At 34.1% G+C, this 16727-nt stretch overlaps 7 protein-coding genes across 7 annotated transcripts; 5 read left to right on the top strand and 2 right to left on the bottom strand.

Annotated features, from left to right (window-relative positions):
- Window positions 1-3477: 3477 nt before the first annotated feature.
- On the top strand, window positions 3478-4197 carry RNJ42_02062 (uncharacterized protein; the record flags this gene model as incomplete). The annotated part of the gene is made up of 1 exon (XM_071052227.1): window positions 3478-4197. The coding sequence occupies one exon, from the start codon at window positions 3478-3480 to the stop codon at window positions 4195-4197; it is 720 nt and encodes a 239-aa protein (XP_070906848.1).
- Window positions 4198-6187: 1990 nt separating this feature from the next.
- RNJ42_02061 (5'-AMP-activated protein kinase subunit gamma) lies at window positions 6188-7321 on the top strand (the record flags this gene model as incomplete). Its single annotated transcript, XM_071052226.1, has 1 exon — window positions 6188-7321. The coding sequence occupies one exon, from the start codon at window positions 6188-6190 to the stop codon at window positions 7319-7321; it is 1134 nt and encodes a 377-aa protein (XP_070906847.1).
- Window positions 7322-7538: 217 nt separating this feature from the next.
- SWC5 (Swc5p) lies at window positions 7539-8432 on the bottom strand (the record flags this gene model as incomplete). The annotated part of the gene is made up of 1 exon (XM_071052225.1): window positions 7539-8432. One exon carries the CDS (start codon window positions 8430-8432, stop codon window positions 7539-7541), a length of 894 nt encoding a protein of 297 aa, XP_070906846.1.
- A 428-nt stretch (window positions 8433-8860) lies between these two features.
- On the top strand, window positions 8861-10216 carry PBP2 (telomere maintenance protein PBP2; the record flags this gene model as incomplete). Its single annotated transcript, XM_071052224.1, has 1 exon — window positions 8861-10216. One exon carries the CDS (start codon window positions 8861-8863, stop codon window positions 10214-10216), a length of 1356 nt encoding a protein of 451 aa, XP_070906845.1.
- A 667-nt stretch (window positions 10217-10883) lies between these two features.
- DAD3 (Dad3p) lies at window positions 10884-11144 on the top strand (the record flags this gene model as incomplete). The annotated part of the gene is made up of 1 exon (XM_071052223.1): window positions 10884-11144. One exon carries the CDS (start codon window positions 10884-10886, stop codon window positions 11142-11144), a length of 261 nt encoding a protein of 86 aa, XP_070906844.1.
- Window positions 11145-11430: 286 nt separating this feature from the next.
- Window positions 11431-12552, bottom strand: ARC40 (Arc40p; the record flags this gene model as incomplete). Its single annotated transcript, XM_071052222.1, has 1 exon — window positions 11431-12552. One exon carries the CDS (start codon window positions 12550-12552, stop codon window positions 11431-11433), a length of 1122 nt encoding a protein of 373 aa, XP_070906843.1.
- Window positions 12553-13271: 719 nt separating this feature from the next.
- On the top strand, window positions 13272-16610 carry VHC1 (Vhc1p; the record flags this gene model as incomplete). The annotated part of the gene is made up of 1 exon (XM_071052221.1): window positions 13272-16610. One exon carries the CDS (start codon window positions 13272-13274, stop codon window positions 16608-16610), a length of 3339 nt encoding a protein of 1112 aa, XP_070906842.1.
- Window positions 16611-16727: the final 117 nt, after the last annotated feature.

Here is a 16727-nt window from a genome sequence, read left to right as displayed (position 1 = left end):
TTATTTTATTTTTTTTTTTTTTTAATGTTTTCTATTTTTTTTCTTCATTTATTAATTTTGGTATGGATGTTTCCTTTGAACAATTTAGGCTTTTTATGACTAGTAATTTTCTGTTGTTAAAAAATATTGATTTATGTTTTATGATATTTTATTTTTGTTCAATAGTCATTCCGATTTTTATTTTACTTTTCGTGTTAATATTACTTATATTTCAGTTTATTTGTCAATGTATTGTGAAGGTGTGTTGGATAAGATGAAATTGTTGGTACCATCTAATTTATACTAAAAATTTTTGCAAGCTTTTTTTTTTCACATTTATATTTAATTAGTGGTCATTTCATTTTTTATAGTGGTAACTATTGGTAGCATCCTTATTTGTGTATACTTCATATTTTGTTTTATTAGCCCATAAATTTTATTTCATTCCAATAATATGATAGATCTAATTTGTCTAAACGGTTTTAATGAATGTGTTGATCACAATTTAATTTTTTTTTTTTTTTTTTTAACTGCGTATCATTTTGAATTCGGTGAGATTGTTAAACAATTAATTGTAATAAAGTTTTCCTGGCCTATATCGATATGTTGTAATTTTAAAAAAATGTTTTTTGGATTTTTAATATTTTTCCCTTTTTTTTTCAATATTATTATGTTTTATTATGTTTTATGATATCGATTTATTTTTGAGTTATGAGTTTATAATTGTTCATTCGAGGTTTTGATGACAATAGTTCATTCGAGGTTTTGACGACAATAGTTAACCAATATTGCTAATATATGTTTAATAAAAAAATGAAAGTGGATAGAAATTGCAAGGTTTAAAAAATAATTGTGGAGGTACAAAAATAAAATGAAATAAAAAACGATATTATAGTTAATAATTAATTTTTGGAATTGTTTACCTCATCTATTTGGTGTAGGATTTTGTTATTGACAAAAAATGTAATTGACTTAGAACAATCACCACCTTAACCTCCCATTTTGGGGAGTAGGGTTTTGGATTGTTTAGAGAATATATTAATGATAAGATTGTGAATGTTGGTTTATATTACCTTTTATACATTTTGAGTTGTGACCTTTCCTGAAATGATGATATATTTTATCTTTTTAATAGAGCCTTCTATTCTATTTCATGTTGTTGAGTTGAGTTGAAATGCTACGGTGTATGTAATTAAAATGGTTTACAATATAATACTTATTGGAATAAGAGTAACGCTATTAGTTTAAACTAACATCAATTGTTGAATGTGATTTTTGGTAAAGTTATGTGGCTTCGATAAATTCTTTTGTTTTATTATTACTCTGCGGTTATATTTGTACAACGCTTATTAGTGAGATATCGTTTGTTTTTCAATATAAGAGAGTTTGTGTGGTTTACTGATGTTAATTTCCCACCCTAAAAATGGTTTGATGTGTTATATTTTTAATTTTTTTTTTTTTTATGGTTTTTATTTTGGCTTATTCAAGGCTAATAGATTTTAAGTACTATTTTTTCTCTACGATCTTAATTAATATACATGTTTTAGTTTCTAGAATATCATATTGTTAGTTACTATATACGTTGTTCGTATAAGTTTTATGGCTTGAACAATCGTTTCAAAGGCTATGGCTTAATTGCTATGGCTCCAAAAAGGACCCGGACACCCAACATTTTGTTCAAGCCACTGTTCAAAAATTGAAATGGAGAGTTCAGGGTAACGAGGTGCATTTGAGTTGTCAGGAAAAAAAATTATAGAATGAAACGGACAGGAATTGAACCTGCAACCCTTCGATTGCAATTGTTGTGATTCCGAGAAATCCCAGAGATTTAACTGGAGTCGAAAGCTCTACCATTGAGCCACCGCTTCATCTATTTCTTGTGATTAAAAGAGTTGAATAACTGAACTAATAGGGCTATATAGGAATTTATAAATAATTGTTTTTTTTTTTTCTGACGTATTATTAAAGTTATAGAAAAAAAAGTAGTAGAAGCGGGGGTGCAAGATGGGGTTAATGTGGGGTAATATACCAAACAAACGGAATAGAACGGGAAAGGACCGGAGGAAATACCAACTATGACGACATTTTAGGAGGGTTATGGAAATAAGGAGATGTTTTTTTTTTTTGTGTGAATGGCATTAAAGAACTTATATAAAAAAGAAACCTTCATTTAATAAATACGTCATTTTTTAAATAGGTTCTATTGAACAGGGAACAAGAAGGGGAATCAAAAATATAAAAATAAAAATAAAAACTAAAAAAGCCACACAGTTATGTTTTATTTTAACTTTTTTTATTTTTATTATCCACGGGACACTGGATGGGTTTATTTGTAACGTTACATGATTGGATGCAGTGCAATCCCTATTGTTCTTTTCTTTTCGTTCATGAGATATTTATTTTATGTTTATAAGGGACAGTACCGGGGTTCCTTAATATGTACTTGACTTGTATAACCCCTCCACACATGGAAATCAATGTTTTCTTTATCTTATAATACAAAAAAAACTTACCGTAGAAGAAGAAGAAAAATAAAACTGTAAGTTGAGAGGAAGAATGGGTATCTTCGTAAAAGGGATAGAGTTGTATGATTGTATTGAAAATCAGATACTAACAAAACAATCGCTTTCAAGATAACAGCCACATGTATTTCACATTATTATGCATATTAGCTGTCTTATGTGGTTGAAACTTCTATATAGTTCTTTTTTTTTTTAATTTGGAGCATGATATTAGGGAAATCTCCATAAATACCTCCAATAAAAAAAAATTTTTGCAGTTTCTAAATACAAACCTATATTGTAAATGAACTATAGACACGTTCTCTTAAAGAAAAGAAAAAACTACTAATACCCTATCTGTAAAAACAGTAGAATTATTACTCACTAGTTGTTCTTCACTTATTACTCATATTCAATACTTTCTGCTTTTCTTCTTTGCGTTTCTTCTTTTTTACGCTGCAGTAAGAAAAACGACAGGGTTTTTTTTTTCAAAGTGCTTGTAGGAATGTGTCAATAATCTATTTTTATTCCGCGCTACACCTGTTTCTGTGCCCGGATCCATTTCTTCATAATGAAGAAAATAATTTAGAATTTAATAGAAAAGTGGATCTTTTGTGCGGAAATCTTCTCAACATCTACAGAATGCTATGAAGAGATGGAACTGAAATTCTTGGTGAAAAGAAAGTTATGGCTCATTTATGCCGTTGTAATAGTGGGTGAAAAAAAAGATGAACGGTTGATAGAAATTAAAATATATAAAAAGTACATCAAAGTATTCAATATTATAAATCATACAGGAATATCATCAATAACACTTTTCGTATTTTATTTCTTATTCAGATATCTTTACTCTATTATTATTGTAGTTATAATATTTATTTTTTTTTTCTTATGATATTGAAATAAAAATATCAACTATCGTTATAAAAATAAATTATAAAAATAAAATAAGAAAAAAAGTATTATATTAAAATATAATTAACAAAAATTATATGTTATGCAGAAGGATATGATATCGCCGAAAAACCAAGAATTACTTGGTTCTATCATCTCCAAGCTATTTAAGTCGATATCAGAGCCATTGCTTGAATTTTTAATGAATACAATGGAGTCTCTTATACTTATACGCTCTGAAGAATCTTCAAAGCCTGTATTCACATTGAGGAGTCATACAATCTTGAAACTGTGGTCCCTGCATGAAAAGACTAACAGGATTGCTCAAGGGTTAGATCCTCAGGACAACTTCGAAAAAATGATGAGACTCATCACTCAACTGCATAAGAACATGGTATCCATGGTAGGACATCTTTCCGATCAAATCAGTAAAATTTCCGTCGCTAAAGAGTTTCAGAAACCTGTATCTACAATTTTCGCACAATTCTCATTGATTTTTGACACTTTTAATATGCTCGATCATATTGTTAACAGTTTATTTTATCATGCATCCACAACTGGGAACTCGGACGATGAGCTATTTTATATTAACGACCAACTTCTAATGGATATTAAACGCTACAATCAGAATAATCTTTCGCTCAAAAATAAAATTATAATGACTTCCTCGGGATTCAAGGAATATTTACTAATAGAACTCAATATTTTCCAATCATCAAAGGAAAAATTACTTGACTATTCAATGGACCAAGCTATCACCGAAGATCCCAAATTTAAGGATTTCCTTACGAAGAGAAGGCAAAGACTAAACATTCCTATTTGAGGTTAAAACAGTTATACGTTTTCCTTTATTTTTGATAGTAGTTAATTAACTACAATGAGTTTTTTGTATTTTAGTTTTCCTACCATCGCATTATCTTTTTACTATATATATAATAACAAATAGAGTCCATATCTAGTAATACAATATATTCCTAAACTGCATTTAAACAAAACCCTTCCTTATTGTAGAAGTAAACTTCATTGAACTAATTTTTTGTATTTCAGGATTTCCGGTAATTCGACTACCAAAATATTAAAATTATTATTTCATCTCATTAATTTCAGCCTTATAGTGTATTACATAGTATATAGTGTAAAATATATAAAAAAACTTATTATTTAAGGCCTTAATTTTCTCCTACTTTGACTGAATGGCCTCATTCAGCAAACAAATTAGGGGAGAAATAAGAAGACAATGAGATGCATCAAATGACCGGGGATTGGAAACAAACCCACAGATGCTAAAAAGAAAAATCGAACAAGGAAAGACAAAGTTAACCGAGGTTAATAAAGTAATTCCCGATCCTCATTCTCATTTTTCATCCGTAGGTATTCCCAGGTGAATGGGCCATGACGCTTCTAATCACATTCGGGACGACATTTCCAGGATTTCTCTTCTTTTCTAAGAGACCAAGTCGAACCAAAATAAAATCTTGGTACCTAAATCGAAAAGTTCATGGTAGTACAAAGACTGAAACAACTAACGCAATAAAATTGCACTAGAATATTCAGCCTTATCGAAGGAAGATTCCATAATATGACTCTTCATTTCTTAGAAAAAAACTCAATTCTTCTGAATTCTATGAGAAAAAACTAGACAGCATCTATCACTACGCCCATATCTATGCACACAGTTACTTCTGTGAATGAGAAAAAAGAAATAAAAAAATCATCTCACATATTGAAAACTAAAGAAGATGGACATATTCAACATTTTCCAAACCAAAGTAACCTCGCCTCCCAGAACGTTTCTTTTTCCCACCTACATAGCTGATAAGATACCATTTAAATTCTCGAAAGTTAAAGCTCATATGGGGACCTAGCAAGCTAGGTCTATTACATCAGCTTTAAAAAACTGCCAACCGTACGAATTAAACCGAGAATAAAAATAATACTATGAATCAGCTAGAAAGCATAAAAAATAAAACATAAGGGAAACATAGCAACCATGTATGGAAAGGAAAATAAAAACAAACATGCAAAATACCTTCTCCAATAAAAACAACATATAAGACCATAATTTCATTCCACCGCATCCACAAAAGCATAGCAACCATTTGCAAATAATAAGAAGCATAAATGACAAAATAAATGTCTAAACCACAGAAAAAAAAGAAAAAAGAAACCTAAGAAATTAAAAAATAATAAAATAGAAATCTCCGTACAGTCCTCAAACTTCACCAATATAAGTGAACGACAGTCTCAAAGTAAAAAAAAGAATTCCCTTTTCGAAAAAAAAAATCCGTCCTTTTATCAAGAACAACTTTTTTTTCAAGTTGAAACCGTTTCCCAAAGTAACCTCTTCTTACCTTGATCAACTCCTCCATTTCTTTCGCTTACTCCTTCCTAAAAGAAAGAAATAAAGCAAACAAAAATAGTTGGTAGTTGATCAAAGAAAAAACAAAACATGAAAAACAAAAGAAGCTTCTATTTTCCATACCCTGTCTTGTTAGATAGCCAAAAAATCGTGTTTGTAACATTATTAAAGGTAATGATCCTCATTGAGGTCATTTCAGTTGTTACACTGAAAAGAACAGATACTACACTTGATCTAAGCCAAAAGGCAAAGAGATTTTCGGCCTCTTTAAAAAAGAGAAACTTGAAAATAAAGTAAAATAAAATAACTTAATACTCATCTGTAACAAAACAACAACAAAAAACAGGACCCTTATATACTTTTTTTTTCCAAGGGCATCGCCACTTTGAAGAAAAAAAAAATTTTATATTTTTTTTTTGAAGGCAACAAAAAAAAGAAAGAAATTAAAAATTCAATGTTGACCTTTTTCTGCCCTCGAGAATTTATTATAATCTTTAAATGGATGAGGGAGAGAGAGAGAGCTGATGATGATGATATAATAAACGCCTATGGTGAGTATTTATCTATTTATCTATTTGAATTATTAGGAATAAGAAGAAAGGTTACTACTCTGTGCTTAGCGATTATATTAATAAAACAAATAACGATGGATGCTATTGAGGAACAAAGAATTGCTCTGGAGTCATGTCGTGGGTTTTTGAAAGGTAAGTCGCTGTATGATATTCTCCCTGTGTCATATAGGATGGTTGTGCTGGAGACTGGGCTACCTGTGAAAAGAGCGTTGAATGTATTGATTCAGAATAAGATACTTAGTGCTCCGCTATGGGACTCGGAAAAGTCTCGTTTTGCTGGGTTATTGACATTGATGGATTTCATTGGGCTGGTACAATATTTTTTCTCGAATCCTGATAAGATAGATGTTGTGGATAAGTTACGACTAGGGAATTTGAAGGAGATTGAGAACTCTGTTGGTATACATGAACCTCTAGAGGAGTGTTCTATCCAGCCCGAACGCTCTCTGTTTGAGGCCTGCCAGATGATGTTGGAGTCTCGTACTAGAAAGATTCCGCTACTTGACAAAGATGAAGTCACAGATCGAGAACTAGTAGTCGGTGTGCTGACACAATATAGAATTTTGAAATTCTTGGCTATGAACTACAAGGACGCTCAGCTAATGCATATGCCATTGAGTAGTCTCAATATAAGCACTACAACTAATTTGAAAACTTGTAAAATGGAGACGCCTTTGATAGACACTATCCAAATGATGACAACCAATGAGATCTCCTCAATACCCATCGTAGACAATAATAACGTGCTACTGAACGCTTATGAGTCTTCCGATATCCTCGGTCTCATCAAAGGTGGGATATACAATGACTTATCCCTCTGTGTTGGAGAAGCTCTTATGAGAAGAAGTGATGATCATGAAGGTATTTACACATGTACTGTAGATGATAAATTTTCCTCTATTCTAGACATTATAAGGAAATCCAGGATTCATAGATTTTTTATCGTTGACAAAGAGGGAAAACTTCAAGGAATTTTAACTCTTGGTGACATCCTACGGTATATCATCGAGGGTTGATTTAAATAAAGATAGATAATATGCATAAGCTTATAGATATGATATATATAGACCAATAGAATTAAATAACTCTACTTTTCTTGCTTATAAGTAAATAACTATTGCCCATTATATTAATATTTAACATTCTATAAAACAACCCAAATTAAATAATGTACCAAATACAAAATACGAAAACCAAATGCAAAATCTATAAAAACATTATAGTTGTTGATTTTTATTTCTGAGCTTCCAATCTCATCGCCATTTCCTTACGTCTCATATCTCTATATTCTTGCTCTTTCACAGAGTCCACCTTGTTCAAGAAATCTTGTTTAGCAAGGTAACCGTCCTTATTGTGAGCGTTAAGTTCATCATTTATACCTTCTTTATCGACATATGTAGCCCAATCTAGCTTGGACTTCTCTAGCGTAGAAAGCTTAGGTTTCAGAGACCCAGAAATAATCTGTTCTAAAATAGGTGGTCTCTTTAAGGGTCTTCGCAGTTTAGTTCGGTCCACTTCTGTATCATTTTTCGTACGATTTTGTTCCTTAATAGCTTGTTGTTCTTGCGATGGTGCAGTTTCCTTCTTGCTCTCAGTTTGAAACTTCAAGTTATTTAGATACTCAACAGCCTCAGCACTAGATATTGGCACGGTTTTCTTTTCCCTGATAGTCTCTCCAGCAAATTTATATGTCCTCTCTATAGTAATCATTTCTTCCCCAGTGACGATTTCTTCAGGTTTACTCTCCGCTAGCACTGATCCATTACTATTAGTCGCAAGCCTACCGTCTGCTTCCAGCTTCAACTGAGCCCAGAGCTCATTTGCTCGCTGAGATACACTACTCGCCAAACCCTCATACTTATTCTTCCTATTATTAATCTCCTCCAATTCTCGAGCTCGTCTCGTCTTAACTAACCCACCAGACTCACTCTCTATATTAGAATAGTTAACACGAACACCTTGCTCGTCATCGTCCACAACAGCTTCACCATCGGAATCATTGTCAACATCTACCCTCTTGGAAGGATCAAAGTCCAAATCCTCCTCCTCATTATAATCTTCCTCTATATCCTTAGTATCCATCTGTAGTTTTCCCTCTCTTCTTAGTCCTAAACTTGACGTAGTCATAAACCGTTTAGATGCCTTCTTATATAGTCCACTCTTTTTTTTTTTTATAACGCCTGGCAGGGATACACCCGGAAATAGAAAAAACCTATAAAACTGGACAAAAATAAAGGCTTTTTAAACAATCACACCATATAAGGACTTAATAACTCTTCAGAAGACCCAAAGTAGAACCTTCAATCCTTAATTGCTTAGTTCTGGTTCCTTCTTTTATTTTGTTGGTGAAATTGACACGTTTTCTAGAAGTTCTTCTAATACTCTCTCATAGGGGAACGCGAATTTCTGGTTATCTATCAAACCGCAAAGGGTATATTAGACGCTCAATTGCCCATATATTGATTATATTATAGTGTAGAAGAGTACCAAGTTGTCCTAAAGTAAATTTGAATAAGGCAAGTTCAAAAAAAAAAAGTTAAAATAAGGGTTCCTAAATGATGACTACTGGTGAAGTGAAGATGGCATATTCTCCCAATACTTTGAAAAGGAAGAATGAAGATTGTACTGATTTGGAAGCTGAGATTAAACGCGTCGCTTTAGATGATGTTGAAGATATTGATGGAGAGGCTGAAGTCACGAATGGAGAGGAAATTCAAGGTGAGTCACAAGAGGAAGAGGTCATTGAGCAGGCTGAGCAAGAAATAATGTTGAGGATGCTGTGTCTTGTGAAACAAGCATCTCTGGTAGTGGGCCCAAAGGGCGAATCTATATCACGCTTAAGAGACAACACCTTGACTCGAGTGAACGTATCGGCTAATTTAAGAGGTGTCCCGGAAAGAGTTATTTATGTGAAGGGGAATTGTGAAAATGTCGCCAAGGCGTTTGGCGAGATATCTAGAACTCTGAGTAAAGCAGAGGAGCCTAACTTAGCCGTGTCCGACGATAGTATCAGCCAAGATGAGAAAGAAAGAGTTGAAACGACACCACTAACTTTGAACCTGCTAATATCGCATTCGTTAATGGGTAGTGTGATAGGGAAAAGTGGCAGTCAGCTGAGAGAAATCGAGGAGCTAAGTGCTGCAAAGCTGTTTGCATCTCCAAACCAATTGATGATGTCTAATGATAGAATATTAAACATAACCGGTGTACCAGACGCCATTCATATTGCAACCTATTACGTAAGTCAGTCGCTATTGAATTGCAGAAAAGAGCTGAAAGCAAGAAAAGCCATTCACTATCAGCCATCACAAGGGTACTCTGCTCTACCGAACAACTTTAGTAATGTACCCTATAATAAGAATTTCTCCCATCAAACACATCACCAATATCATCCAATGGACAAGTACAACGTTTATAGATACAATAAGCCTCTTAGGTTTCCAAGAAATCAGAATAATATGCCCAAACGTGTCTCAATAGAGGGTCCGTTTGTGATGAATGACGCAGCTGGATATAAAGGGTTACATATGGATAACGTACCTGTTCTGTATACCCCCGCCAATGTGGCTAATGCAACTTCTTTCACTCCTACTGCAATGATCCCCAATGTCAGGATCGTTGAAAGTTCTGAACAAGCAACTCGATACAATGCTCCAATATCGCTTGTCAAACAAGAGATTTATATTGATGAGAATTTTGTCGGTAACATTATTGGGAAAGAAGGTAAACACATTAACTCTGTAAAGGAAAGTACTGGGTGTACAATTTTCATTGATAATAAAGTTGAGGGTTCATCCGAAAGAAAACTGGTCATTAGAGGTACATATATGGCATCCCAAGCAGCAATAATGTTGATCAGTAACAAGATTGAAATGGACAGAGCTAGCACAGAAAGAAATTTCAATAACTAGTAATTATATAGTCAAACAAAACCGAAAAGTAATATTGACCAAGAATATACATACAAGTTAATGTACATTTGAATTCTATCTCTCGTACGTGATAAAAAAGGGCATGTTGATAGAGTGCCAGTTGTAAAGAATAGCTCCATATTAATGTCTGAAATGGAAAGTAAAAATCTTTCCTATTTGTAATACAAAAGACCACCACTGAAACCACTAAACGATTACTATTTTTCTATTAGTTAACTTGTTAATAATTAGAATATATACAAGGTTAATATAAAACCATTAAAAGTATTTAAAATATCATTAGATATTGTGAGTTATATCGAAACAATATATTAATAGATTAGACCAATTCATGGCTTGGTGCACATTGCATGTGCTATAAAATGACAATTTAATAGACATTAATTAGAAAAAAGATCAAGTTACTACAGTTCCGAATTCTTCTAGGTATCAATTCAATTATGTAATTACCATAAATTCCATATTAAGTTTTATCTTAGTCGATCATTCTGCGCGAAGCGCGTGTTCTTTTGTTTTTGTTAAGAGAGAGAGAGAGACCTTTAATTGACATAGATCATATAAAAATAAATAGATCAACAATGGCAACAGTATTTGAATTCCGAATTCTGTAAGTCAAAAATACTAAGGTGTTACGTATTATTTCATAATGGAACAGCAATTGACGCCACTTCAGCAAAAAGTATTAGGCAGATACAAGGATTTGGCTTCCTGTTTAAAGGATTTAGATCATTCCATAAAAGAGCTAAATATACAGCAGAAAAAGGACAAAGAGTCAGATAATGTTAGTCCTGATGAGATTTTAAAGGAGATGCGTGAGATTGAGGTGAAAATAGGTCTTATTGGTACCCTTCTAAAGGGAAGTGTATACTCTTTGATCCTTCAGAAACAACAAGAAGAGAAACAATGAAGAGGAATACGTATTTTTGTTTTCCATGATATAAAGAAAAAAAAACAAAATATATTTTGTTTTACTGATGTCCTCTGCCTTGAGATGAGAACTTATATTAGTATATCAGTTGTACTATTAATTTTGCATAATCTTCACTTATATAATATTCCTATATTTTCTACTTTTAACGAACAACTTTGATAATGACCATTTTCTTCAAATAATTTTCAATTGAAATTCGTATTTACTGAGATATATATTACACTTTAAATACCATTAAATCTATGTCTACGAAAAACTGTATTCAGATCTTATAGATAACAATCTTACCATCTAGACCACAAGAAGATACTTGAGTGACTTGGCCATTGGACTCGGCATAGGGAGCGAGCTCAGTAATAGTATTCTCATGAGCAGATTCCTGTACTTCCATGGTAACTTTACCTTTCAAATCCAATTCCTTGAACTTCTTCAAGGCAGACATACCAAAAGTAGGGTTTTCATCCTCATCATCTCCGTTTGATGATGGAGCGACTGGTTGTTTCTGAGCACCGATCTTATCAATGTTCTTTGAGAACTTCCAACCTTGTGAAGATTCAGAGAACAAGACAGGGTGACAAGAATAACCGGCGCAAACAATTTCATTATCATTAATCCATAGTACTGCGTCGAATGGTAAACCATCTGGGGCGTCTACAAATTGGTAGGTACCCTTTGAATCAACAATATTCAACTTAGCATCATGTGAAACATAAGCAATACGCTCTTGGTTACTACGCCATTGGACATCGTGGATATAAGCACCTTGGTACCATTCCTTGACTAATGATCCGAATGGGAATTTGTCACCCCAAGGAGAACCAGCAACGGATTCCTTAGAGTCCAAACCCTTGACGTAACCCGAGAAAACACGCATGTAACCATCAGTACCACCGGTAGCCAACAAAACACCGTTTGAATGCCAGGATAAACAGTTAATTGTCGACTTAATAGGCTTCTTAATATGCTTTGATACCCACCAATTATTTTCATGCTCATAGTAACAAACTGCGATGATACGAGCACTGGAGCCCACTGCAAACTTATAACCACTTGGAGCCCAAGAGACAGCAGTAGCAGCCCTATTAATACGCAAAAGAACCAGCGTTGGCTTATAAGAACCATCACTCAATGGTTCCCAGACATACGCATTACGATCCTGGGAACAAGTGACAATACGTCCATGTGGGGAAATGTCAACAGCAGTAACCAATTTGTCATGGTTAGCCAAAGTAGCCACCAATTGTGGCGATGAACCATTAACACGATAGATCAAACATTGACTTTCACATGTAATGGCAAGAATTGATCTATCGGCAGAGTAACAGTGTGAATATATTGGTGCCTTCACCAATTTATAGGTAGCTAAAACAGAGTTATCAGACATTAGGAGACTCTCGACTAACGTTTATCACTTAGTTGTGTTATTTATTTTTAACTGTTTAGCTCATTTATGATATAACGAAATAGAATATTATAGTATTCCTCTTAAAAGGGGCAGGATTAGGGATTTCCCATAGCCATTTGCCAGTACCATACACACATTAGCCAAAGCTCGCCTTTAAAAGGGCCTTTTCGTCTATAGTGAAGTGGTGTAATGAATGAAATCACATTAGATATGATATCATCTCATCTACGTTCAAGCATACTCATATTAGTGATTACTGTTGTAATGTTATAATAAAGTACTATTGAACTTTTCATATCTACCACTTGCTATAGGAATGCATATTGGCATTTCATTCAGATTTCACGTGGTTACGTATTTTAAGATGGAGGGGTAGTAACTCCATAAAAGCATATGGAACGCAGTAACGCACCGCAAATAGTTTGTAATTGTAAACTTGCTATGTTGTAACCATTGCTTGGTCTTTAAAAAAAAAAACATTTAGTTTCTTACCTGCGGCTGCCAGTTCTCTTACACGGTAAGCAGCAGATCGCGAACTGGGGATTCAGAATAAGATGAGCTTATGCAATTTAGAAGCAAGGATACTCAAAAAGTGGTAATTACCGCAACGTTAGAATCGACTCATCTATAATCAAGATATACACATATTGCACAATTAAAACGCTGTTTGTCTTTTCCCGTTTCATTGGCTTTGTGAGATGAGGAAGTCTCATTTTTATGATCTGCCTGGTGCACATCAACAGCCTGTAGGAGAGAACAGTTCACTGGTCGAGTTCCAGAGAAGGAATTCAAATGTTTCCTATAATTACTACGCTACAGCTAAAGGCAAAAACAACAGAATATCTTCCAAATATGACCCTGAGAATCCGAACAAGGATAAATTAGGGACCTATGATGGTGTGTTTGTGCCTACGGCATTGAATGTGCTTTCTATCCTTATGTTTTTAAGATTTGGGTTTATCCTAGGCCAATTAGGGGTGATATGTACTTTGGGTTTACTGGTTCTAAGTTATACAGTTAATCTATTAACTACACTGAGTATATCTGCAATTTCAACGAATGGTACAGTCAGGGGAGGTGGTGCTTACTATATGATCTCAAGAAGTTTAGGTCCTGAATTTGGCGGTTCTATAGGGTTAGTATTTTTTCTGGGACAGGTTTTTAATAGTGGTATGAATGCAGTTGGTTTAGTAGAACCACTACTTTACAATTTAGGCAAGAAAAACCCAAGCACAGGTGCCTCTGGTGTTATTTGGCCATTATTTCCAGAAGGTGAAGGTTACACATTCTTATATGCAACGATTATCCTGTTTATCTGTTTGATGGTAGCTGTAATAGGCTCTCAGACTGTCTCCAAAGCCGGTAATATATTATTTATTATATTATTCGCATCCATCATTTCAATTCCTGTATCAACAATTTTTAAGCAACCATTCATTGAAGACTCCATAAGTTATACTGGACCTTCTTGGCAGACCTTCAGGCATAATTTATTCCCCCACTTCACCAAGGGTGCAGCAGGATCACTTTTAAAAGGTAAGGAGAATTTCAGCGATTTGTTTGGTGTCTTCTTTCCTGCCACTGCAGGTATATTCGCTGGCGCAGGTATGTCAAGTGAGTTAAGAAAGCCTTCCAAATCAATACCGAAAGGAACCCTATGGGGCTTAGTATTTACTGTAGCATGTTATGCTGTTGTCGTTATTTCTATGGGTTGTTCCATACCGAGAGAGGCTATGCACAAGGAATTACAAATCATTCAGTCAGTAAATACCCTACAGTGGTTAGTTTTTGCCGGTGAACTGTCAACCTCATTGTTCTCTATTATTGTAGGTATGGTTGGTGCAGCTTACCTGTTAGAAGCTATGTCAGAAGATTCCATTATTCCAGGACTAGAACGATTCCATAAGAAACCTTTATTATGTCTAGTTGCTACTTGGTTCTTGACTCAGTTGTGTTTGTTTTCAGATGTGAATAAAATTGCTAATTTCATTACAATGACTTTCCTTTTAACTTTTGCTGTTATGAATTTGGCCTGTTTCTTATTGGGTATATCATCTGCACCTAACTTTAGACCCTCCTTCAAATACTTCAATAGATATACTGCACTTACTGGTACTCTAACTTCTGTTATCTCAATGCTTATTGTAGATGGCCTTGCCGCCTCTGAACTGATTCTTGCAATGGTCATCTTATTTGTCACCATCCATTATTTTTGTCCCCCTAAACCCTGGGGTGATGTTTCCCAAAGCTTAATTTATCATCAAGTTAGGAAATACCTTCTAAGATTGAGACAAGATAATATAAAATATTGGAGACCCCAGATTCTATTATTTGTTGATGATCCCAGGAGCAGTTGGAATTTAATTTTGTTTTGTAATCATCTAAAGAAAGGTGGTTTATATATTTTGGGTCATGTTACAGTAGTTGACAATTTCCAAAACCAATATGAAAATATCAAGTTACAACAAAAAGCCTGGACGAAGATTAGAGATCTAACCAAAATTAAAGCCTTTGTTCAAATTGGAACTGGACCTTCATTGAATTGGGGGGTGCGTAACGTGTATCTAGGATCGGGTCTTGGTGGTATGAAACCAAATATAACCGTTATTGGCGCATTTTACTTAAAAAATTACAAAAAAGGTTGTAATGGTTCTGGAAGTGCCAGCTTAGATCAGTCTAGATTTTCGACAAGTTCATTAAGAGCAATAAAGAGTCAGAAATTATCGGATATTAGAATGCAAATGCCATCTGCTCTCCCTACTGATGCTTATGAAAACAAAATAAAAGTGGCGCCAACACAATGGGTTCAAATGTTAGAGGATCTTTCACTTATGCAATCTAATATTGCCGTAGCTCATGGATTCAGAGATTTACAAATACCTAATCTGACAGACTCTTCTAGAGGTTATAAAAGGATAATTGATTTGTACCCAATTCAGATATGCGGAAGACTTGAAGCACAAGGTAATCGACCATCTATGGTCACAACAAATTTAGACACATATACGCTAATTCTTCAATTGGGAGCAATTCTTGTTACCGTTCCTGATTGGAAAAAGACCCATATTTTACGAGTAATCTTGTTTGCAGAAAGTGTGAATACTATTTCCGATGATATTGCTAGAATGCAGAAATTATTGGACGTGTTGAGAATCAAAGCCGAAGTAATAGCTGTTACTTTAGATCAATTCAAGGTTTATAATACTATTGTTAAAGGTGATAATTCAAATTTTGAATATGTAGACAAGGCACTTGGAGATGATGAATGGTGGAATGACTTAGTCGAAGCCAGACGTACATTGAATCCGACAAGAAGATTTTCCAGTTCTGCACCTAAGGCAGATGCTCCAATAAAAACTGAAAGATATAAAGTTGCTGGTCTTCAAAAAATGGGTATTAGCTTAAAGCTAAGCTCCAGCATGCCAAGTGAGGGTATAAATTCGCCTTTTGAAAGTGATGTATCCGATACAGAATCGACAATATATTCGAAACCTACATCTAGGAGTAATTTAGCTATGAACACCATTTATCGTAACATTAGTAACCAATCAAAGAGGAATTTAGAAAGGAGAATCAACTCTCAAAGTACAGATATCAAGCAAAGTAAACTATCGAACCCAGTGTTTTCGACAGGAAAACTTCCAAAGACAAAAGTAATAGAAGATGGTTCCGGTGATAAACCGACATTAGTTCCGGTAATAGACGACCAATACAAACGAGATATCTCAGCTTCTAGACTTGATGTTAGGGAGGTATCACCCCTCCATTCGACTGAAAATTTATTGGAAGCAATGGAAGATTTAACATTTGACGATCTTCCTAGTCGGGCTCAGCACCTAATCTTGAATGACATGATGACTGAAATGTCAAAACATTCGAGTCTTATTTTCTCAACCCTGCCTTTACCACCTTTAGGAACTCATAAAGATGAAGATGCTACTATGGTTTACATCGAGAACATGGATATATGGCTAAATGACTTACCACCTACAATGTTAATCAACTCTCAAACTATGACAGTTACCACTGCATTATAGTCCACTAACAGGTTAAGTTTTTTTTGGCAAATAAATTTCTTATTTTTAATGACTAATATACACATACAACATTCCCACGAATATAAGTTTTAATATAATACGCATACATTTTTTATT

The sequence above is a fragment of the Nakaseomyces bracarensis genome (assembly GCF_045282275.1).
Source record: "Nakaseomyces bracarensis strain CBM3 chromosome Unknown Scaff8_0, whole genome shotgun sequence".
Lineage (NCBI taxonomy): Eukaryota > Fungi > Ascomycota > Saccharomycetes > Saccharomycetales > Saccharomycetaceae > Nakaseomyces > Nakaseomyces bracarensis.
Note: the sequence above shows the minus strand (reverse complement) of the source record. Positions and strands in the feature narration are given on the sequence as shown.